Source organism: Kryptolebias marmoratus, linkage group LG13, assembly GCF_001649575.2.
Source record: "Kryptolebias marmoratus isolate JLee-2015 linkage group LG13, ASM164957v2, whole genome shotgun sequence".
Taxonomy (NCBI): Eukaryota; Metazoa; Chordata; class Actinopteri; order Cyprinodontiformes; family Rivulidae; genus Kryptolebias; species Kryptolebias marmoratus.
In genome coordinates, this window is record NC_051442.1 from 11,350,979 (window position 1) to 11,374,682 (window position 23,704).

The 23,704-nt window shown below is 40.2% G+C and overlaps 2 protein-coding genes across 3 annotated transcripts; both read left to right on the plus strand.

Annotated features, from left to right (window-relative positions):
* The first annotated feature begins 3,851 nt into the window (after positions 1–3,851).
* Positions 3,852–15,578, plus strand: map3k7cl (map3k7 C-terminal like). Of its 2 annotated transcripts, none has more exons than XM_017418143.3 (5): positions 3,852–4,357; positions 5,286–5,367; positions 7,940–7,998; positions 8,476–8,591; positions 14,742–15,578. In XM_017418143.3, exons 2-5 carry the CDS (start codon positions 5,292–5,294, stop codon positions 14,920–14,922), a joined length of 432 nt encoding a protein of 143 aa, XP_017273632.1. In that variant the 5' UTR covers positions 3,852–4,357; positions 5,286–5,291; the 3' UTR covers positions 14,923–15,578. The 2 variants fall into 2 exon arrangements, with proteins under 2 accessions (XP_017273632.1, XP_017273631.1); XM_017418142.3 differs by having other exon boundaries at positions 3,855–4,330.
* A 125-nt stretch (positions 15,579–15,703) lies between these two features.
* LOC108236993 (transcription regulator protein BACH1-like) lies at positions 15,704–21,618 on the plus strand. The gene is made up of 5 exons (XM_017418141.3): positions 15,704–16,616; positions 16,722–16,964; positions 17,284–18,696; positions 19,619–19,825; positions 19,914–21,618. The coding sequence occupies exons 2-5, from the start codon at positions 16,722–16,724 to the stop codon at positions 20,238–20,240; spliced, it is 2,190 nt and encodes a 729-aa protein (XP_017273630.1). The 5' UTR covers positions 15,704–16,616; the 3' UTR covers positions 20,241–21,618.
* The last annotated feature ends 2,086 nt before the right edge of the window (positions 21,619–23,704 follow it).

The following is a 23,704-nucleotide window of genomic DNA, read 5'->3' on the forward strand; positions in this document are numbered from 1 at the left end:
ACAACCAACCCTGGTATGCATTCTTTGTGTTGTGGTATATTAGGTACTTCCATATATCCCTGTTTGTTACAGTCTTCTGAATTTCTGTTGGATGAATGACAATTGTTTAGGTACACTTGTCTTCCTTTTTTGCTACCTCTTGTACATCCTGTTTAATCATTTCCTTCCAGCAGCACAAGTTTCCAATCATTCTGCCCTCTTTTAACTGTCTACTCCAGACAGATTATAAACACTGCCAACAATATTAATAAGAATCAGTAGGAAGCATGCTGATAATGTCAACATTAGTGTAAATAACTTTTGATGGAAAGAAATGGGAACCAGAATGTTAATGGAGAGCATTAAGAAGAAAATCTCACACATTTGTCATCACTGTCAAGACAAAAATGACCTTCAATTCCCAGATTTCTCCAGCTAATGAACTGACATTTCAACCTCAAATAGTGCAGAAAAATATATAAATGGTGTATAAATTTACTCAAGTCAGAGTTTTTATTATTGCATTTTTCTAGGTGGATCAAGTGTTCTTGTTTGTGTACAACCCAAGAGAACTGGACCAAGCTTTTCTTAATCTCTTCATGTAATGAGTTTTCTTTTTTTTTTTTTTGTATTGGGATTAATTCAGGGATTGGACTCTGTCCAGTGTAATAGCATTTGGTTGACTCTAATCTCCTAACCCCATAATTCTTAATCAAAACCAAAGGCAGTATTTTTTTTTCTTTCTTTTTTCTCCTTATCTAATCCATCATGAACGAGGGCACAAATTACTCCTCTGAATTTGGCATTCTGCTCCACTTTAGCAAGACTCCTGTCCGTCTTAGAAAGATATTATTATTCTTAGTAGAAACACTATTGTTATGTTTCTTTGCTCACTCGTTTACCCTTTCCTTGTTAAAGAAGAAAACTCTTCATCTCAGTGGTCTTGAAACACACAGCCTTCACCTGTGCTGCAAAGCTGAAGGCGAGAGGAGGAGAGATATAAAGATAGAGCCATTTCAGAGATGGTTCCTGCACAGATGAAGGGAATAAGATTGAAATAAAAATATACAGTATATAAGGCACTGTACTCATTTGAAAAAGGTCAACAAAACAAAATATTAGCTCTGGCTAAATTCATATGATTGTACTGTATTATTAAAACCCTCTATAGAGCCAATTCTTGTGTCCCAAACTAGATAAATCATTCAAACTTGTCAAGTTTAGTTTGTGCACCGCTACATGAGGCTCTCGACTGTACAAACAACTACAGAGGAAATACATTTACACTGTGACTGCAGCATAAAAAAAAATGCCAGGCGTTTGAGTATGTCCCATCCATCACAATGAAATGAAGAGTCCCCGAGGCTGATAAGGCAGGTCTGTGTCAACAGCCTGTCAATGAAGACAAACGAGGAGGAGGAGGAGGAGGACTTTTAGAAGTGCAGAGTATCTTTTATCTCTCTCTGTGTGTCTGTTTCTCTCTGTGTGTGGCTTCTTCTTCCACTTTCCACCACACGAAGGCTTAACTGTAAATAATTCAGGGCAAATGCTGTCATCTACTGGTGTGCATGTGAAGTGGCCCTTTGAGCTGAAGACGTAACAGGTTATTTCTTCAAATCAAACCAAATATATAATCGATTGGCTGTTTTACCTTTCTGAAATATTCTACATATAGAAATGTTCAGCTTAAAGACAAATGAGGCAGATTTATAGTTGCATAAATATGGTGCCACCTGTGAGTTTTTTTTAAGGAGAGGTTGTGGGAAAAGGGGTTTGTTATTAATTAATTAATTTTAAAATGCTTGGACAGAAAAACCATTTTTTCTTCTTTAATATCTACAGCAGTGGTTCAGAAAGTTTGGGTTGGGAGTTTGGGTCACAAAACCCCAATTGAGTGAGTGTGCTGAAATTTAATGCAAAACTGATTGCTAATGGTATCTTTATTTTCTTTTATCATTGTTGTCACAAAAATAAATACATTAATCAAAAATTTATATTTTGTTAAACCATTATTAAGGCTATTTATGTTTTCATTTTGGTCTTGAGTAATAGTGTTATCAGCAAAGTTTGTACACTTAAACTGGCAATATTTGGGATTAAAAGCCTCTGCTTCTGACATGTGTGTCAGAAACTGAGAAGTTTGGGAAACATTAATCTAACAAAACTACATAGAATTTTTTAGTCTTTAATCACAAGTTTAGCCTCTCAAACTATGTTTGCTTGGTGTCTTCAGAGGCAGACAGGGTCTCATTGTGTTTTTCATGCAGAAATATTTTGGTTGATGGATTTATTTTAAGTGTTTTTCTTAATTCACTCCCTTTAGTATCTTTAAATATAAAGCTGTCCAGCACAAGACTCTCTGATGCTCTACTTATGACTTTTCTTTTCATTTATGGGTTCTTCCATGCTTTTATACTCATTTCCATTCTTGTATTTTCCATTAGTGCAATTATCATCATTATAGTCACTGGTTCTGTAGCTGCAGATAAACTATAGAAAGTAGAGAATGACTCAGAATTCATTGGTTTCTGCCTTGTGGGTCAGCGAGCACGAGCAACGAGAGCAAGCTGATTAAAATGATCTTGGCTGACAAGTGTGAAAGTATTTTCAAAGAAGTTGTCACTGTTGAACTGCTGCATGTTTTTTCTCCCTTGAATTTCTTAGTGTATCCATCAAAAGGTTTTCTTTGTAAAAGCTTTTTAGCACTGTAAGTAACGTTCTGAGAAAACATGATTTGCAGAAATCTTAATACCACTCTTTCTATTAAAGCAGGCTTTACTAATTAAACTTTGCCATATGCTTTCATTTTTTTTTTAATAACCACATCTTGGTGGATTTGCTTATAAGCACAGGGACTGTGGAGAGGATCACCTCCGACTCCTTTTAGTGGTGAATTTCTATCGTGATGAAGCATTTCTTTTTATATAGATGTGCTGCATAATTCATGAATCAGTGACAGCCAAGTTTCCCCAATCCCTGAGGCAGTAATAACATTTACACCTCCATGCTTCATGGCTTCTGTCAGGGTTTTCACCTCACAGGCTGTCTTTGCTTTGCACCTCACACACAGACAGTTGCTGTGGTCTGATAGCTGCATCTAGGATTCATCTATCCAGAGTACATATTCAAAAAAAAAAAGAATGGTTTCAGTAAAAGAATTTTATTTCATGCAGGTCAAATTCATGCAAAATCTAGCTGTGGACGCAGCTTTGTGACAGCTACAGGCGTTATCATGCTTGTGATAAAACTGCTGTTTGCATCAAGCAGTCTGCCCTTTGGGCTGGATTCCCCAGTTCCTGTCTGAGCTGTTGTTCGAAATACACTTGCATCTTTTTCTAACATTGGAGTGATTAAAACGGGATCCTTTTTAAATTGTGGGGGCTTTAGAAAGGTCGTTAGAATGAGGTCACCACTCGAAAACAACACTAGGTCACAGATGTCAGAGGTTTAGGTTCCACCTGTCCCCTCATAAGTGGTCTATTGTTATCACTGAAACCCAATTTTGAGCCCCCTGGTTCTAATTTTATGGATTTGACCGTGTTAAAAATATGCAGGCAAGGTGCACTTGTGCCATAGTTATTATTAGGCACAAGTTCAACGAGGATGAAGTAACTTGGGATTAAATGTTTGATTGCAAAATCTATTTGCGACGTTGCAACATTTCAAAAGTGTAGGCATCCTCCAATCATTGTTTCCAAAGTGTTTCTGTGCGTCCATCATCATGCAATTAAAAATGTATTGCGTTTTTCACATGAGGGGGGTCAAGGGCCTCCAGGAGCGCGCCCTTTGAGTGTTTTCATTCAACAAGAGAGAACATGGGGTGTTAATTCTGAGTAACTGCCTCATTGCACAACTATTGCACAGCAAAGAACCATCCCTGCGGTGTGACCGTGTCACTCAAAGCAGAGCTGCAGCTATGGGCATTTTTTCGGGCTAAAGTCATGTCATCTGAGACATTTAATTGGGTCCGTGGCCGCCACAGGGGGACGGCGAGCAGCAACATTCCTCCGCTGGCCGCCTGCACGCGCCCTCTCACCGCGTGGCTGCAGTCTGTGGAGGGCAAATGCAAGCAAACCTAATCTGCTGGAGTCTCAACTTACTACAACCAGTGACGTAGACGTCTTTACTCGAGCTGGGAAACGTTTAGTTCACTTAAAAACAAAACAAAACAGAATTTTTTTTTTTTAAGTATCCAGATAACCGCGCTAGAGGAGACTTGTGCCATCTCTGTTGGATTTGCGCTGCGGCTGCGGAACGAACAGACTTCTGGGGAGACGGAGTCCCGACGGGAAACCTGAAAGCCCTTGAACACCGAGGACGTATACGATCCAGCTTGGATTTGAACTTTACTGTGAGGCATTTTCTGACCCGGCTTCTGGTAACGATGACCCGTTGGCACAGACGGCTGCTTTTCGCCTCTCTGGCGCACGCGGGAGATGTTTTACGCATTAACTCTGCTTCACAATGCTGATTGCGCGTTAATCAGTGCACGCAGCACGACACTTTTCACTTTAATTTTTGTCATGTTTTAATGCATGTTCTCAGCCTACGTCAAAATTCAACGACTTCTCCAAGAGATAAGAGATTTCTATCATGACAGAAAGCTCCTATTTGCTTGTAAGGTCGTTGCATGAGGGTTAAAGCAGACAAATCCCCAGATATAAAAAGCCTCCACCTTCACTGGAAGGGGGGGGGGAACTAAAAGCCAGTCTGTCAGAGCTCTCTAATTATTTAATCCCACAGCAACTCTAAATGCATGATGAAACTTGTGGCTGTGTGAGCAGTCGGTGTATTTATAAAACCCTCCTACAGAATGGCTTCATCACATGCTTTTCTAAAAAGTCCTGCAAGCTTTCATTCCAACTCCATGCAGCACCTGCTGACTTCACTGTTATAATTTCTCTTGCTGCTTCAAAATATATAAATGTACATGACTGGGGATGATGACTTTAAATGTTACGTTTCAGTGTTTTCTATTGTTGTGTGAGAAATGTTGCTACCAGACGGACAAACCCATAAAAACACACAAACAAACACAGCAAAAACATTATTGTCCACCTGTGCTGTCAGCGTTGGGCGATAACAAGTTTGTAGGGAAATCTTTTTCGTTGGGTTTGCTTTTCTTTGTAAATAAAGTTATGTTAGGATATCATTTAAGCAGCCTTTTTTGTGATAATTAAAATATGAAAAATAAAACTTATTTTTATTTAACTGATTCTATGTTTCATTAAAGTTATTGCTCGTCTTTCACGATGTGCTTTGGATTGTGCTAACTGCTCTGCCTTTGTCCTTTCGGCCACCTGAAGGGATAAATGATCACCTCAACCAGAAGAGTGTCTCCTGATAAATCTGAAGTTAGAATCGCCTTCAGCCTCGAGGACACTTCAGGTAAACATACATGCACCTACAGTACATGCTGTGCACACACAAAAACAAAATAGCTCCACCCACAAATCCCAGCATGCACCTGTCTTCCAGGATCTACAGAAATGATGCTAACAACTTATTTTGAGCCTATCTGCAGCCATCACTCAGCTGGTGATTTATGACCAGATGAAGTCTGCTCTCAGTGCACTTCCACTATGTGTGGAACATGTGTATGACATTCTTCCAACCAAAACAGACCAGGCACAATCTGGCAAGCCTGTGGGCTCCTGCCACCCCCCTCCCCACCCCACACTCACATTCACTTTTATCTGTGGTCATTCTTCCTCACTGTAACTGTGACAGGTGCTCTCACTGTTTCTGTACGAGTGCAACAAGTTAAAACAAATGCATGCTTATGTGCAGCACTTGACTGGAAAACTACAAATGTATTTAAAGACTAAAAGTATCGTTTAAAGGGTGGCATGGCGGTGCACTGGTTAGAGCTGTTACCTCCCAGCGAGAAGGTCACAGGCTCGCCTCCTGACCTGGGGCCTGTCTGGGTGGAGTTTGCATGTTTTCCCTGTCCACATCTGGGTGAACTCCGGTTTCCTCCCACACACCAAAAACATTTATGTTAGGTTAATTAGTAACTAAATTGTCCCTAGGTATGAGTGAGAGTGTGAATGGTTGTTTTTTTCTGTGTGTCCCTGTGATGGACTTGCGACCTGCCTCCCGCACAGTCACTGCTGGAGATCGGCACCGGCCCCTCGTGACCCGGAAAGGGGAAGTGGGTAAAGAAAATGGATGGACAGAGGGAAGTGTTGTTAATACAAAAATAGGAAGTATTTTTTTCAGCTCCTCAGTGATCCTAATTGTTTTGTTCTGATGCTGTGGAAAGCATCCTGACACAGAACATTACATCCTGGCATGGAAACAGCTGTCCTTAGAACCTCAAAGTCCTACACAGAACGATCAGCAGAATGCTGCTGCAGGTCAGCGCTCCAATCTGTGCAGGAACTTTCCATCAAGAGATGTTGGATCAGAGCCACCAGGATTATTAGGGACTCGTCTGACTCGTTGCTGACCCCAACAACAACAGTTTCAGACAGAAGATTTAGAAGCATTATAGCCAAGACTGAGAAACTGAGGAGATTTTACCACCCACACTTATTCCACCACGTATCTGAACACAAATTAATGTTCTGCAAACGAAACAAACACGCACGCATGCAGACACACGCACACACACTATCAGTTTGCTGCTGCTAACCTTGGGCACACTGTAACATCTTGTTCTTTGAAACCAATAATATTTAGATTTTTATATGATTCTTTTTAAACTTCTCATATTTTATTTTGCATTCTGAATCACTTAAAATGTGATATACACACACACACACATATATACACACATATACACATATATATATATATACTATATATATATATATATATATAGTATATTTTTATTTAGTTTTTTTGGTTTGCTATTATGTTGAATCAGCATTCACACAATAAAAATAAGTTGTTTTCATCACTCCATCCCTGATTCACATATACCTAAAGCACTACTATGGGCTGTTTGTCAGGATGTTTTACTGCACTGGGGTCAGACACTGGGACAGCAGCTGCAGCTTTGCAATAGCAGAGTCAGGTTTCTCCTGTAATACTAACAGTGTGTTGCTGCCTGATTCACTGCTCAGCTTTTAGAACACTGGCCCGTTTTTATAAGCAGTTAACACTTCCAGCTCTTACACTCCACCCATCTCTGATCCCCTCTTGTCTTTTTCTAAGGGCAGTAACGAGAAAGCACACAGCAGAAGCAGAACTCTGAAAGGTGACTCTGAGAGGTCATTTATGAAGTCCTGCGACTGATTTTAGTTCTCACATATGGCCTTTTGTATTTGGTTACAGTTTCAAGGCTGCTTGATCACTCCAAAATCAAATCTGGATATTCCCTCGGTGCTGTTATTTCTTTGAACTCGTGTTTGTCAGCTGGGTAAAGAGAGCTGTGCTCCATCTGGGGATCATCCTTTAGGCCCTCCGTGACTCCATGCCTGGCATAGTTATAACCTCACACTGTGTCAATCCTAAGCATGAGAACTGTATTTATTCCACATCATAATTGGCCCCACGGCTGAAGGCCTGCCCCACTAATACTCCTGCTTTTAGAAGGTTGCATCATCCCAGGATTCTCCACATGTGTTCCACAATTCCAAGGGGGCATTACTGCCGAGGCGAAGGCGGGTGCAGACAACCTGTCTGTTTCTGTCTGGCTGCCTGTCTGGCTGAATCCCTCTCTGCCTATACATCTGGCCTGCTTGATCTTCCTGCCCACCCTGTACAATACATTGTTTGTCCCTCTGTATTCTTATCCTGCATGTCTTTCAGCCTGGCAGCTCATTAATGCTGTTCAGTCAGAGGACATGGCTCACTTATAAGTGCAGCATTTCTGTTGCTATGTTGTTGTGTTATCATAAATCCATCTGTAATATTGATTTTTTTTAAGTGTGGCGTAGTTGTATTCCCAATTAATTGACAGCTATTGTCATTTTTAATTAATCAGGTGTAACTAAATATTGTGTTTCTTTAGATGTAAAAGATGTGGAGGACCTTTCACATACCTTCCCGGATCTCGAACAACGTTTACAGGTACACAGACCTGCACAGTCCACCAAATACACCAAATACCAAACACACTAAACATAACAAGTACGTCACTAGCCTCCAGAATATCAGAGAGAGGCACTTTCTTTACAACTTTAATCAAATCCAAAGACATGGGGGAGCCAGGACGACAGACTGAGGGGCTATACCATCATCCCAATTATGTGAGTATGGGTACCAAGCCCCATTGAAAAGCCCTGATGAATTGAATATGATGGCAGCTAACCTGAGGATGAAGATTGTGACCAAGCTAGACACCTATGACCTGCGCCTCTGACCAAGGCCAAGTGACAAAGTACCCTCTGAAAGTCTGCTAGAATGCAGGCCTGCTAAGTGTGATTTTCACTTGTGATTTATTGAAACGTGGGTGTACCACAAGAGAAAAACAGTGTTGTCAGTACCATAAAATAATAGAATTTTAATGCATCTGTCTCATGTTTCTGTCTCTCTGACGTCCTGCAGCCGGTGCTGCCTTGTATGTCTCTGAAGGAGAGCGTTCAGGTGTACAAGGAGCACTGCAGGATGGCGAGGGAGTTCCACCAGGTCAAACATGAGATTGCTGTCCTTGAGGATCGCAAGTAAGCATTGAAGGCAGCGACTTTATTCATAACAATACTGTGGTATATACCCTTGTTGCATGCCACCTAAAGGCAAAGGATGACTCTCTCCGTGTGTGTGTGTGTCTATCTCTTACCATAATATCTCTATTTTTCTATCTAATTTGGTATGGTAGTAGCTGAGACTCATGCTCAACACATAACATGAACATTAACAGGTTCCTGTCTCTCTGTTACTACTTTACAACTGATTTACATTTGGAGCCAACTCAATTCAAGATGGCAATCACAGCCAACTACCTTAGAAGACACAAAAATTACTATATTACAGTGAATTTTACAGACATTGTGCTAAAACGTCGCATTGCATTGCATGAGATTTTTGCTTAAAAGTTGCTTAACGTTGGTGTCGACCCTGATTGTTTGTTAGCAAAATATCTCATAAAGCATTGGACCTATTTTAATGAAACTTCCAGGAACTATTCATTGTATGTACTGTAGATCAATGGTTTTGAAGTTCAGTTAATATGAGCATTGTGTTTCTTGAAACTGGGAACACATGGGGGGCATTGGACTTCGCATGTAGTGTGGCTGTCCTCCAGCTGGAAGTTGACTGATCTCTAATTGTATTATGCGTCAAAGTGTCTCTGAGCAAGTCTCTAAACCCTTGATTTAGTTTTTGTTGTAGGATTCCAAAGAAAATGCAGCTGTTTTTAGAATAGATGTGCACAGTAAACAGTGCTGTTTGTATGTAAATGAAAAACAGATTGTAATAATTTTGGAGAAATTAAACAAGGTCATAAAGGGCTTTATGTGTGCAGGTGATTCATTATTTGTCCTACTACAAGTTGTTTTGGGTTATAATGTCCACCGGAGGGCGCTTGGAGCTTCTAGCGCATGATCTACAAGGGCTGTGTGACTTCAAATTTGATAATGTTTCTTTATTTGGCTCTAAATTAGAGTCAGCACGCAGACTTAAGTGTGGATGTTAGTTACACCTTCTTTGCTTAACTCTGGACTGACCCTTGGAAATGCAATATTTTTGCCAGGGTTAATATTTTACTCCTTGCAATCCTTATCAGGGTCATTTTGTTGAGTCTTATTGCACACATTTAAACTGTGTATGCTCACATATAAACAGAGTTGTGTGACATTGTCCTCTGTGTCCCGAGCAGCTGCAGGTAGTGTTAGCATTGGGGGGGATTTTCAAGGCTCTCTCTCTCCCACACACACACACACACACACACACACACACACACACACAAACACTCAAAGAGAGGGAGAGAAATACACTCAGACAGCCTACACTACTTCACAGTTTCTAAATAGAGGACAGCAGGAAGAATGTGACGGGATGAACATGGCCTTGGATCAAAATAAAAATATGATGAGTCAGCTTGCTTCACATTACTGGTTTTTCTCGCTAAGATCTACCTACACACGGAGACAGATATGTGAAAAAAAAACAACACAGACAAAAGCAACACAACGCACTCTAACTGAGAATGCTGTGGAAGATTTTGCTGATAAAAAAGCTTCCGATTATTAAGAGACTACAGTTGAAATGGTTGCTGTTAGCCGCAACCATTTACATTTACATTTAGATAATTCCCTGCTTCTGACATTTTAGATACACAAAGAAATGTTGCAAGGATGACCACAGGATTAGCACTACACCAAAGAAAAGGGATTTTCCACTGCCTTTTGTTCGTTTGAAACAGGAACACGATGGAGGATTAAATATGAGTTCTCCAACATAAAGTTAGCCAAAGTACACAGTACATCATTTTTTAAAGACCTTGAAAAACAACTGATACTGTCAGGTTGGATTACATATTTATCATCAACGACTAAAAGGCGAAGGGTTTATCATGTTTGTGTCCCTGTGTTTATGTCTTTGTTTGTCTGCACCTTTGGCAAAAGATTTCATAAATTACTGAATGGATTTTAATAAAAGTAATCATTAGGTTGGCATAATTTGAGTACAACACATTGTGCGATATCTTTGCTCAAAATCTTGATGTTACCTTTTGGAGTTAACCGTGTCTGTCTGTTAGCACGATATCTCATAAACCACTTGACAGATTTCTACGAAACTCTCAGAAAGTCATTACTGGCTGTACATTTACAGCTGATTAACTTTTGGAGTCAACCGAGTTTAAAATGGCCACCACAGTGACTGCACCCTAGCAAACACAAAAGGGTCACACCTCAGTGACTTTTTTTTATTGTGCTAAAAATTGGTGTGGTTGTAGCTGAGTGTCATTTACAGCATGTAGTCAAAGTGCTAACAGAGCATGAAGATCATGTGAATTATTGTAATATTGCACGAAATCGTACATAATGTTATTTTCAAGGTTTAACCACAACGGCTCGTTTCTAACTCAAACTAAAATTTGTGGTTGTAAAAGTAGCCCATATTTTACAACTTAAAGCAACAGTGTGACCTCAAAACATTTTAATCATGAGTCAGAGCATCACTGTAGGCCAACAGTCTAAACAAGAAGCAAAAACAATCAAATGATTTGTGGTTATTATTGTGAAGGCTGAATCATCAGAATTTTGTTTATTTTGAAACTCTGTGGGGAAATGTGTGAACACTAAAAAAACAAAATATGGTTGTACTGATACGTGTCCAAATGTCTCCCACTTTGTTTTCCTGCTCATGGATTTGATAATTTAACACACTGACTGCCTTAACATGATTTCAAGCGGTTAATAACAAATATTTTTTGGATTTTTTGTTTCTTATGTGCATAAAAATCAGTTGTGTTTTTAATCAAAAGTAGGGAACGAGAAGAACGACGCGTATGGCATCTTCCATATAGACGTGGCCCTTTTTGTGAACGCTAAGGTGGATTAACTGTGGTGGCCGTATTGAGTTGGGTTGACTCCAAATCTAATCCGTTGTAAATATACAGCCAATAATGACTTTCTGAGAGTTTCATAGAAATCTATCAAGCGGTTTATGAATTCCACTTGCAACATGTTCTGCAACACAGACACGTTTTCTTTCTGGCAGATGTTGCTGGTTCATGACTTGGCATTTCTCAGTTGTAATGTCACGCTAGCAGTAACACACTGTCAAGCATATAACCACATGATGCGCATGCAAGAAAATAAATGCAAATACATTGCAAAGTCAGACTGTCATGGAAAATGAGATAATCTTGTATAAACCAACACTATAAGGTAGAATGTTTCAGTTCTGTTAGATATTTTAAGAAGTAGCTTGAATCTTTTGAAGCAGGGTTCTGTGGAAAGGTTATGAACAGAGCTTTTTGATTGACCTCAGTTTAAAAAAAAAAAAAAATATATATATATATATACTTCTGACTGGACTGATGAGCTAATGGCTAGTCTTACTGGTACAAAGACTAAAGTGGACTGCTACTGTTTTAAAATCTCAAGAATTTCATACCAATGAGGATGCCATTTTTCCAAATCTCTTTGCAGTTAGTTTTGTGCTATAAAATTATATATAGGGGAGACCGGGTATGGTTGTAACACTTTTTGCTCCAGCACCTTTAACTCACAGAATTTTTAAGCTAGAGTTCTCAAACTTTTATACAAAATACCCACATTTGTTTACTACAAATGGCACCAATTCAAACCTCTGCAAGAATATCACAGACCTCATGAGTTCATGTCAAATACACGGTGTTCCTTTGTTACAACCTACCCCGCTACCGGGGTAGGTTGTAACACCTGCTGGGGTAAGTTGTAACAATTAGACAAAAGAAGCAAAAACAGAGGCCACACCATGTGATATGCTTCAAAAAGAGGTTTAGTGAATTAAAAGAACAATACAAGAACATCCAGGCATCACTTGCAGCGTTCACCATTTTCTTAAATGGGCCGTAGACACTGCGGTCCAGTGGCTGAAGTTTATGGCTACAGTGGGGGGGAAGGTAAGTAGCACTATTCCCTTTTCTTTGCAGAAATCAATAGCTTTAACAGATATATGTGAACAGTGATTATCCAGCAAAAGTAAAACCTTCTTCTCTGGGCTGACCTTTGTGTGTTTTGCAAAATGAGCAAGGAATAAGAGGAAGTCTTCCTCTTGCATCCATCCTGAGGCATTACCACTTCCTGCACTCTCTGTTGGCCCACTCTGAATGAAGAGTTCCTTGTAACCTTTACGGGGGAATACAAAGAAGGGAGGAATTGCATTTCCCAGCGCTTGCACAGCGCATGCTACTGACACGAGCACACCTCTCTTACCTGATGTCATCGCACCCACCTGCTTGACACCACGACGAGCAACAACACGGTCTGGTGATTGAACTGTTGTTACGCCAGTTTCATCTACATTCCATATATCGCTCCTGTCGAAGTTGTATCTCTCAATGACCTGTCCAAGGCTGTTGAAGAAACGTTCCACATTTTGGCGGTTAAAACTTGTGGCCCGTGTAAGGCTGGTTGCCTCAGGACTCCTTATTGACAGGCTAGGGTTCCGCTTCATAAATAATGTGAACCAGTCAGGCCCTGCCATCTGCTTCTCATCCCATGTTTGTGGGTGTTTGATATTATATGTTACTGCCAGTCGATATGCAAATTTTCTGACCAAAAAGAAAGAGGAATAGAAAACACCTACGCTGGTATTCAATTCTTCTCTTGTCTCCAGTGACTAACCTGTCATATGCTTACCTCACTTGGAGTCAGGCCATAATACAGGTCTGCTGCCTGAGTCAAATAGTCAGCCAATACTTCCTCCTGCACCTCATAACCTACACTGGGAAGATCACTGGACCCCTGTTCTCTCAGCTTCTGCAGTGATTTGCAGTATCTGCTCAGTGTTACATGGCAGATCCCATGCGCCTTCGCAACTGATCTGACTGACTTGCTCTTCTTTATGACCTCATCAGATGCCTTTTTTAAAACATCTGCAGGCACACGCCTATCAGTCTTTCGTATCCACTGCCTTGGCATTCTGTAAAATTANCCTGTCTGCCATGTTTAGCTAGCTGTAGTAGCATAGCGGTTTGAAATTAGCACAGGAAAATGCATCACATTTTGCCTGAGAAATTACATTTTCATCTAATGTAAGTCATATGGTTTTATCTGCAACAGTATAAGTACTAAACAAAATATAGTCATGGTCAAAAAATTTACTTTCTTACCTCAAATTCCGTTTTTTCTCCTTAGTATCTGCATGTGCCTGTTTACAGCCTTGACAATCACAATATGGGATTGGGGAGGAAGCGGGTAAACACTGAAATGATCATGTAACTCCTATCTTATCCCTGATTGGTGGAACTGGTGGTGTTACAACTCTCCCTAAGTTACAACCATACCCAGTCTCCCCTACATAGAATTTAATGGTTATTCTCAAATGCAAACATCAGTAGCAGCTAGCTGTAGCACCTCCCATGAAACCTTGGGGAGTCCCAGCAGGAATATCGTATTATTTCTTCCAGAATAACTATGTGATGCAGAACTGACGTCAGTAAACAGGTTTTAAAATGAAACCTGTGTGTGAATGTTGTGCCACTTTGAGATTTGAGTTGTTTTAAGACGTCACCAGTCCTCTTTGTTCTTAGCCCTGCCTGAGTTCTTTTTATGGATTTTAGTGGCTGGAGGAAATATCAATTGGTTTAAAATGTAAAGGGGCAAGACCATTTAAAGTTTTAAAGGCAATGTAAGATTTTAAACAAAAATATACAGTAAGTGCCAAGAAAAAGATAAAATGAAAACACTTATTTTTGTATATCAGTAGTTTGAGATTGTTGTCAGATGGATAAATAGAACATTTTATTAACTTTACGCATCAACACAACCATTTCATACCTGTTTATTTTGTCAGTAGCTTTAAAATCTGTACTTTTGTTCGACTCACAAAGTGTTTCATTTTGTGACTCTGTAGAGTTTAGCTTTGTGGTCCACTAGTGACCATAACTGCTTTCCCCACATCCATATTTACTGTGAGTTTGCACATTTTCCCAAGCCATTTTGGTTTCCTTCGAGGGACAAAACAGCTGCGCACTCTAAAATGTGTGAGTGATCGTCTGAAAATGTACCTCCCTCAACCAGAAACCCTTTTAAACCCTTTTAAACCCTTAGAACAAAGCATAAAGCATATCCAGGAACAGCTCACCAACAGAAATCCCACGGAATATAAAACATTCACATAACCCATGCTGAAAATGTTTGTTTTGCTCATTTATGTAGACGTAAGTTGCTGGCGGAGCGGATGGAGGATGAGAAGGTTGCCATGGAAATCGCCCGTCTGGAGGAGGAGTTTCGACGCCTGACGGAGGAGAATCGGGCTTTGGCGAAGGTCCACAGAGAGTGCACTCAGCAGCTGGAGAGGCTCTGCCGGACCGGTCGAACGAGGCAAGACTCCTTGTGACCTCTGACCTCTACAAACCAGAGACCACCAGACATCCAGGTGACACCAGGCCGGCCACCAGAAATGAAAGGATCACTCTGTACAGTGTGAATCAGCTAATTACTCAGAAAGGAGCGGCGTTTGTTCATAGTCTGAGTCACCCGCTTGAGCCACAGACATGTGAACGCTTATCGTGACAGTAATGACACGATTCTGTTTTCTGGGTGCTGTTATGTTCACCACCTTGCTTAGCCTTTCTGGTCATCGTTGCAACACCTGACACAATATGTTTGTTCGGTTATTGTGACCTGATTTTCCTAAATCTGTCTCAGGTCCAACCTTTTACCTGAGGGAGAGAAAAAGGTGGTGCAATATGGTCCAAAGTTTGTATTTTAAAAAGTGTTGAAAGAGTGTTTAAAACAATGTCAGATATCTAGTATTTAGAATTGTTTGAGATGAATGACACAAAAAAGGAGAGGGATGATCTGTTTCACAGTATCTGCTGCAAAACAACACTGGGAGAGTTGGATATTATTATTAGTATTAGTAGTACTGATATTATTATTTTTGGATTGGGGTGTTTGTTGTGTAGTGTTGACCTGTAGACAGGGAAGTATACAACAAGATAAGCTTATTGTCCTCCTCTGATAATAAAAAGGCATTTTATTGTAACACCAGCATCACTTCCTTAGTTTCATTTCTCTAAGTCAACACTGTTGTGCTGTTCTCTCTGCTGGCCTTACACAGAAAAAGGAAATAGACAGTGTTTTTTTTTTTTTTTAAATGAAAAGATTAGTTCATTCTGGAATTATGAAACTGTCACTTGATTGGCCAGTTTGACCGGCTTCCTTCTTCTTCCAAATCATGTGACGCTGGCAACTTCATTTTGTAATGCTGATTTTTTTTTTTAGTTCATTCTGCTAAAGCTGCTTTACTTTTAAAGGAAGTAACTGTTTCTTGCCACCTTTATGTTACATAATCTGACATTTGTTGTTGTTCTTATGCCTCATATGTCATAAAACATGAGAAACTTGACATGATTCTCATTACATTGTGTCACAAATTGTTGCGTTTTTACTCATTTGCCTGCCAAGCAACAAGGCTCAAATGAGAACTCTTAACCTGCGCAATAACACAACTCCCACTCCTTCTTGCAACAAGTCAGTGTAAATTGTTGTTGCCTTTTTGTTTCACACAACTGTTCACAAAATTCTCATTTTGCCATGTAAGTAGAGACTACCTCAACTTTAAAAATACAAACAACAGACAACATCCTGCTTAAACACACACTTTAAATATCCTGCCTTCACCTTAATCCCTTCTAATGTGTGCAGAAGGGATTTCCCTGGAAAAAGCCTGTCAGTTTACCAGACAGATCCAAGGGTGGGATTGGACGGGACGGTAAAAAAACTGCTTACTCATCCTTTATCAGTAAGAGCGCATGAGTCAGCACTGCTTTGTTACACCCAAGGTTGTTACAACACACACGTACACACACACACAGGCTCTCTGAATGCCTGCCCTCCCCTCTCAGATGCACTCACAGGCCATATGACTGAGTCAAGCTCAGTTTTTAGTTTGTAGCTGAGTTGAGATAAGACTTTCTGAGAAACAGCCTGGTCGGTCGGCATTCCATTTAGCAACATCCATGTCCACAAGGCAGCAGGAACTTTCCTTGACACTCAAGGAGACGTGAACAAAGTCCGCTTTGTAAGGTAGGAACATTTTAGTTTTTATAACCCGAAAAGTATAGTTTTATTATTTGTGACAGAAGGGCTTTTGTTTAACGTGTGGGTGGGAATGTTTTTGTGTCCACACAGATGTCTCAGATGTCTGCCCCGAGGTCGTCTGTGTTTACGTTCGAGTCCACGGTACATTCCTCTCATGTGCTGCAGTGGCTGAACGAGCAGCGTTGTCGGGACTTGTTGTGTGATGTTACCGTGGTGGTGGAGGCCCAGAGTTTTCGAGCCCACCGCTCGGTACTGGCTTCCTGCAGCGAGTACTTTGCGCAAAAGATCTCTTCCCTCACGCAGCACGGCGCAGTCATCAATTTGCCAGAAGAGGTGAGAGGAGTCGCACCTCATGATGTAGAGCAGCTTCGCACAAGCTCTGCTTCCTCACCACACTTGTGTTGGAAAATGAAGTGAGAAAAATAACTAAAAGACTTAGTTCCTCAGCAACCAGTGCTAAGAGTAGAGATTTTCTTTATCTTGTTAACTATTAACTGCCAGCTTGTAAACTCACCTAATTAACACCACAAACTAAATGAAACACTCTGAGCACCTGATATGAAAAAGTGAATCAACATATAAGAATTAGTCACACTGTGAGCCACAGAAAAAGATTGAAAGGTTCTCATGTCTCATTTATCATTTTTAACAGGTTACAGTTGTTGGCTTCGAGCCCTTGCTGAAGTTTGCCTACACCTCTAAACTCCACTTTGGTAAAGAAGATGTGTTAGAAATCCAAAACTCAGCCTCCATACTTGGTTTCAGAGACCTAGACGAGGCATGTTTCGATTTCCTCCTACCTAAGTTACTTGCCTGTAACAAAGACCCTGCCCCTTTTGTGAGAAAGACTTGTTGTAAGAAGACATGGAAGAGGCAGTTATCGGTGGAAAATGGAGGCACAGACTCCGACAAAGTTCTGTTGGATGACAAAGAAGTAAAACCAGTTGCTGACTCATCATCTCAGCAGGACGTGACTTGGGACTGCGGCAAATCAGGGAGCAAGAAAACAGGAAGTCTGAATAATGCGAAGCCTCTCGGGACCGCGGTGGAAGACATTGATGGCATTATCCAACAGTGTCCAAAGTATCGCAAGTTCCAGCAAGCCTGCAAGAAGGAACTCGTCGCTGAGAAAAGTCCAACTGATGTGAGAAAACCGGTGATTGAGGATGGCTGCTTCCTGTCCTGCTCTCCGTGCCCCAGCAGTGCGCAATGTAAAATCAAAACGGCGGTCCTTGGTAATTCAGCCTCCAACAAAAAGATAAAAGGAAACGCCAAAGAGCCACACGAAACCGAAGAACATAAAGTAAAATCAGAGAATTCCGGGGCCACACAGGGAGTTGATATAGTAAAGAAAAACACACTTGAAAGAGAGGAAAATTTTCATGAAAATGCATTAGAGAACAACATGGAAAGGTTGAAGGAACAGATGATGGAGCACTCCTCCTCTTCAGACACTCTTTGTGTCAAGATAGTCTCCTCAGAATCAAACCCAAGGCTGGATGAGAGTCCATTAGAGGTACTACAACCCCGCTGCTTTGTGAGAGACCTCAGTGAGGGCCAATCAATCTGTAGGTCACCGAGCCATGAGAAAACTGTCAACATTACAGAAAATCCAGAAGCAAGAAACCCCAGTGTAGCAGATTCAGGTGCTATTCAAACTGTGCCAGTAGAAGCTGAAGGGACAAGGCCACGTAGCGTCTGCCAAGATGGAGGAAATGGAAGACAAACAGACAACATGCAAAGAGCAGCCATTTTTGTTGAAAATTCTAGAGAAAGAAGCAACTCTCAGCCAAACTTCCAGGACCCTGAGGTGAGATATTCCCCTGATGCAGTTGGCAGATGGAGCCCATCTCTGCTTCAGGACAACCTCTGCCCCACAAAAAACAACTGCCCCTGTTTACTGGATCTGGACCAAGCGAGCTGCTCGCTGAATCCGGCTGGGATGTCCGAGTGTGAAGCGGCTTCTCAGTCTGGTGTTTCATCCTTGAACTCAGGGGAGGATGGAGACTCGGAGACTGAAACAGAGGGGGACTGCGAGCTCTACACAAGAGAGCGAGCCATGCAGGTGAGGACATCCACTATGAAGAAAATCTGCCTTTTATCACCGCTGACATTTACAGTGTTCCAATGATATACAAAAAGATCATCAAAAAGCACTTACACCTTCATTAACTCAATATGTGTCTTTAGATAAGACTCGTCGGTGCATTTTATCAGAAACAAATGAGTGTCTGCATTCATGTAAAGTAGATTTGCCGTAGTTAAATATTCACCTAGTAGAGATACTTCTGCTCATTGGTTCAGAGTCCATTTCAGTCAAAATTCATAGCTCAGCTTGTTGAGTTAGTAATGACTATAGGTCAAGCCACAGGTCCAGAAATCTCTCGTCTTATTATCTAGGTTAGTGTTCTTTTGGATTAGTTTGAGAGTACAGATAAGAGCTACAGACAGAGATAAGGTCATTTCATAGGTAAGGAAATTATTTCATTCACTTGGGATACAACAGTTTACAGATTTATATAGCGTAAATAAACTGGCGAGAGGACATTTCCTGTTGCACATTTGCAGATTTCCTAAAGTTAATCATTTACCAGCTTGGGGAAAAATTTTAACTTTATGGACTTCTAATGCAGTTCACAAATCTCTGCATTTACAGCATACTTCATATGCAATTGATTTCTCTTATTGAATTTCATTTTATCAAATAATTTCCTTACTATATTTTAAAAGAAAAAATACAAACCTATTTTTTTTGTATTTGTTTACTGTATTAAAACAAAAATCACACTTTTCTCTGCAAAATTGCTTCTTTAAAGCGTGTGGATGCGTATTAAACCAGTCACACTTGACACTAGACACTAGATCTTGACATTAGACCACAGAAACCCATTAAGAATCACTGAGGAGGCTATTTTATTTATGCACTTGCTTTCCCACTCGTGACTTCTCTTTGCATAACCTTAATTATCCTGCTGCAATTTCCTCAGGTGCAGTTGCCGTACCCCGTGGACTGGATTGTGAATCTGAGCCGAAATGACTTCCAACATCTGCTGAAGCAGCAGCCTTTTACACGAGAACAGCTAGACTTTGTCCACGATATGAGGCGGCGCAGCAAAAATCGCCTCGCTGCTCAGCGCTGCCGCAAGAGAAAACTGGACTGCATATACAACCTGCAGTGTGAAATCAACAAGCTTGTAAGTATTTTTCCTTTTTTTTCATTTCAGTGGAATTTTTGCTTTTTAAAATGCTTGTGCATTAAAAAAAATGCTGGGTGTGTTACAGAAAACACAAAAGGAAAAACTGATCATGGAGAAGAACCAGCTGAGTCAGATGAAGTCCAATACGTGTCACAGTGTCAGCACCTTGTGTCAGCGGGTCTGCAGTGAAGCAAATCTGCAACCAGATCAGCTGCAGGTGTTAACTAAATACACCTTCTCGGACTGCCCTCTGACCTCCTTCTTTCCTCACATAGACGCGCTTCTATCACAACATGGATTCCCACTTCATCCATTTCGCTTGCCATGTTCCGCAGATCTTGAGTTTGTGGCCTCCAAGGAGGATCCATCCGGTGCAAACGGGGACACGGTCACAAGAAAACATGCACTGTAGAGCCACCACACGTGCAGCAGCAGAATCCATGCTGCCTGAGACTGTGCTGACTAAAAAACTGCACTGCACTCTTTAATGTTCAGTGTACAAAAACTTTATGATTTATTGTAGCCTGAGTATTGCTGAGTGGCATACTTATTATACTAAGACAATGCATAAGCAGCATTACTGTACATAACAAATTCTTGATTGAATCATTTTTGGACCTGCATTTTTCTTGAATCAGGAGAAATACTGAAACAATAATGTATTTATGTTGTCAAAACAATTTTTACATTTTATTTCCCAAAATAATTCTTGAACAGCCTTCTGAAGCAACTGTTTAATGGCCTTTTCCTCCTGATTACCTGGTTAAATAGAAAAAAACAACAATACAGTCAGTGTGAATGCAGAGAATGTTTTGCGCTTTACCTTGAGATATTACTAACTTTAATTATGAATCAAAGAAAAAATGTTCTTTATATTTGTAAAAAGAAACAAAAACCTTTGCAAACATACTTCGAGACTTTTGTATAGAGTTTGATGCAGCTCGGTTCTCAGGTGTTAAAAGGGGAATTCGGGGCAGTGTTGGTTTTGTCTCAACCCATTGCTGCAATTTGCAACAAGACCACACAGCTCAACGAAAAGACTTGACACCGTGTGACATGTTTACCTTCTGGACTATTTGACTCTCAGTTTTCTGGTTGTCATTGTGGCTTCCTTGCCTCAGCCAACCACGATGACAAAGCTCTTTGGAACGCAAACCTCTCAGAGCTATGACTCACCTCACAAATCTACCTTCATTCCATTTTCTAAGATGTCTCTTCCAAAAAAAAAAAAAACAAAGTTTCTGAAAAAGCTTGCCTTTTTTTGTGTAGTTCTAAAAATCACTGAAACAAACTACTTTATTTCTCTGTTTTTATTATTATTATTATTTTTTTTATTTTTTTGCAAATCCTGGATGAGATGGTAGTATTGTGTGTTACCTGTAAACATATTTATCTTAAACAGCTTTATTCAAATCTTTGCCAAGGGTTAAGTTAATGTATGCAGAACTCATTGACGATGTAGCACAAGCAGCTTTATATTTCTATTTTGTGTCTCCTGATCTGAATCTTTTTATCTGCATTCCATTAATTTCTCTGCCTTGCCCTTTGAAACCCTTTCTTATTGCGAATGTTTCACATTCAAGATTCCACACAAAAGTAGCAGCTTTGCCACTTCTCCCGTGACTTTGGTGATCGTTTGCTGTCAATCATGTAAATAGTTGTTTTTACTTGAGATAATCATCCCATAAGATCAAATCAGGTCCTCAGAATGTTTTTCTATTTGAAATGAATGATGTTGTGAACAAGCTTCAACCTACCTTGTTGTTTATATATAAAGCTGAATTACTGTGTTCATGTTGTTCTAAGAGTGTGAAGATGTCGAGTGATGATTAGTGTTTTTATTCTCTTGAGAAAATGACTGTAAACTCAAAGTACTTGATTATAACTCTGGTGCTTGTCGCCCTCTAGTGGTTGTGCATATGTTGTACCACTAGGGTTATAGAACTCACTGAATATCATGCCCAAAATACTATACTCCTACAAAATCCTATACCCATATATTATACCCCTATAAAATACTGTACTATAACCCAAATGATTATATCCTTCATTTCTGTTCTCTCTTCCCAATAATTTCTCCAGAATTTCTCGGTCTAAAATAATAATAATAATAAAAAAATGCTTATGAACATTCACCCAAACAAATAATTGTGAGATGACTCAAAGTTGGTGCCCTCCAGAATTTATGACATCATAGTTGACCAGTACCTCTGAGGATAGTAATCAGATGTAAACATATCTGTCAGTGCTCAGGGTGAGTGATAATTAAAGGAGCTTACATGGTCTGCCAAGGACTCACCCTTGCGTTTTGCTCTTTGTCTTCCTTCAGGCTTTGGAACACTTTTCTGTTTAGATTTTACTGCGTTTTGCCCTCCTCTCATCTGTCGCTCTTTCCGGATCATTAACGCTTTTTGCAGCTTGTTGATAATCTCATGAAAGCTGCTCATTCCCACACGCTAATTATGCCCTAATCAATATGAGCTAAAGAGAGATCAGAGGGCTCAAAGGTCAACCAGTTGATATAAACTGGTTGCGAAATGTGAATCTTTTCTTCCCATGGACTTAAAGATGAAAAAAGTCACCCTGATACTGGGAAGTCTTTTGCCTGAGAAAGCATGTGACTGAGTTTAAGATCCAGTTTTTCTTGAGTGGCTGCACTTGCCTTTGTGTTAATGCATGATGCCCAACAAGGAAATCTTTTGTATTGGTTTTTATAGAAATAGGACATCCAGTGAGACACACTTCTACCATTCATGCACCATATAAAGCTGCAAGTTCAGGGGAATTTTATACATGAAGTCTATTTCCTGGTAATAAAATGTATGCAGTTCGTTGACTTTACAACAGATGGCTCCACATGAACACGTTTCCTGACTGTTAAAACAAGGACGATCTCCAGAGAACAGGGAGAAAGACATCACATCGGTTCATGTCCGTTCTTTCAAATTCTCAGCACTTTTACGTGAAATATGCAACATCCAACGCAGAATTTGTTGATCTCCTTGTTTTTTGTGTATGGTCAGACATAATAGAAGGTCATTTAGTTTAATCTGCATGAATTAGTTTTTTTTTTATTAACAGTTGCCTGTAAACATTATTAAATAATTATTGTTATTATTTCGATTCTGTAACTTCTAAGCTCTAAATACTCCGATCCTCTTCTCTTACGTTCCTACTTCTCACCCTCTATTGCACTCTTTCTTCCTGTTTCTGTGAGGGTTTTGCAGTAGGTGGTTCTCTGGCAGAGAACCACAGAGAGCAGGATATACTGGGCTCATAATCCCAGTAATAACTGGTTAAATCTGTGCCTGCTGTCATCGAGCTAATAGCCAAAATTTATGGAATGATAATTTCCCAAAAACTCGTTTCTTAATAAAAATCGATGGCTATTTCTACATGTATCGTTTGAAATATAACTTTTATTTGATGCCCATTCTCACACCTTTGCCATCTGTAAAATCAAAGGAGACCTTTTTTTGAGACTATTTTCCTTATTTTTGGAAGTCATTCTTTTCACTTAAAAACTGCCCAATGGTTCCACATTAGCTAAATGGTAATTATCTACATGGATTTGCTTCAGAGTTATGGTTTGTGCTTGGAGGACACATATTTTGGCTTTTATTTGTTACATTCAAGTGGTCCCTATTTGGCCCCCATTTCAGGCTAATGCTCCATTAGTGGTGCAGCTGGTAGCTTGACTGGGTTTGCCCATCTGGTCAACTTAAGTGATACCCCTCATAAAATGGCAATTTGGGACCATTCCCTTTGAGTTCTCATATACCTAAGGATAATGTAAGCTACTAGCCTTTTGCCAAAAGACTAACCCCTATAGCCCATTTAAACCTACACACGCCTCATATGCACACACTGGCAGGG

Bases quoted from the DNA above. Each gene is read 5' to 3' on its own strand.
- map3k7cl (XM_017418143.3), top strand. From the start codon at position 5,292: ATGATCACCTCAACCAGAAGAGTGTCTCCTGATAAATCTGAAGTTAGA. The intron at 5,368-7,939 runs GTAAACATACAT...GTGTTTCTTTAG, and splicing joins CAGCCTCGAGGACACTTCAG to ATGTAAAAGATGTGGAGGAC. The intron at 7,999-8,475 runs GTACACAGACCT...GACGTCCTGCAG, and splicing joins ATCTCGAACAACGTTTACAG to CCGGTGCTGCCTTGTATGTC.
- LOC108236993 (XM_017418141.3), top strand. From the start codon at position 16,722: ATGTCTCAGATGTCTGCCCCGAGGTCGTCTGTGTTTACGTTCGAGTCC. The intron at 16,965-17,283 runs GTGAGAGGAGTC...CATTTTTAACAG, and splicing joins TCATCAATTTGCCAGAAGAG to GTTACAGTTGTTGGCTTCGA. The intron at 19,826-19,913 runs GTAAGTATTTTT...GGTGTGTTACAG, and splicing joins AGTGTGAAATCAACAAGCTT to AAAACACAAAAGGAAAAACT.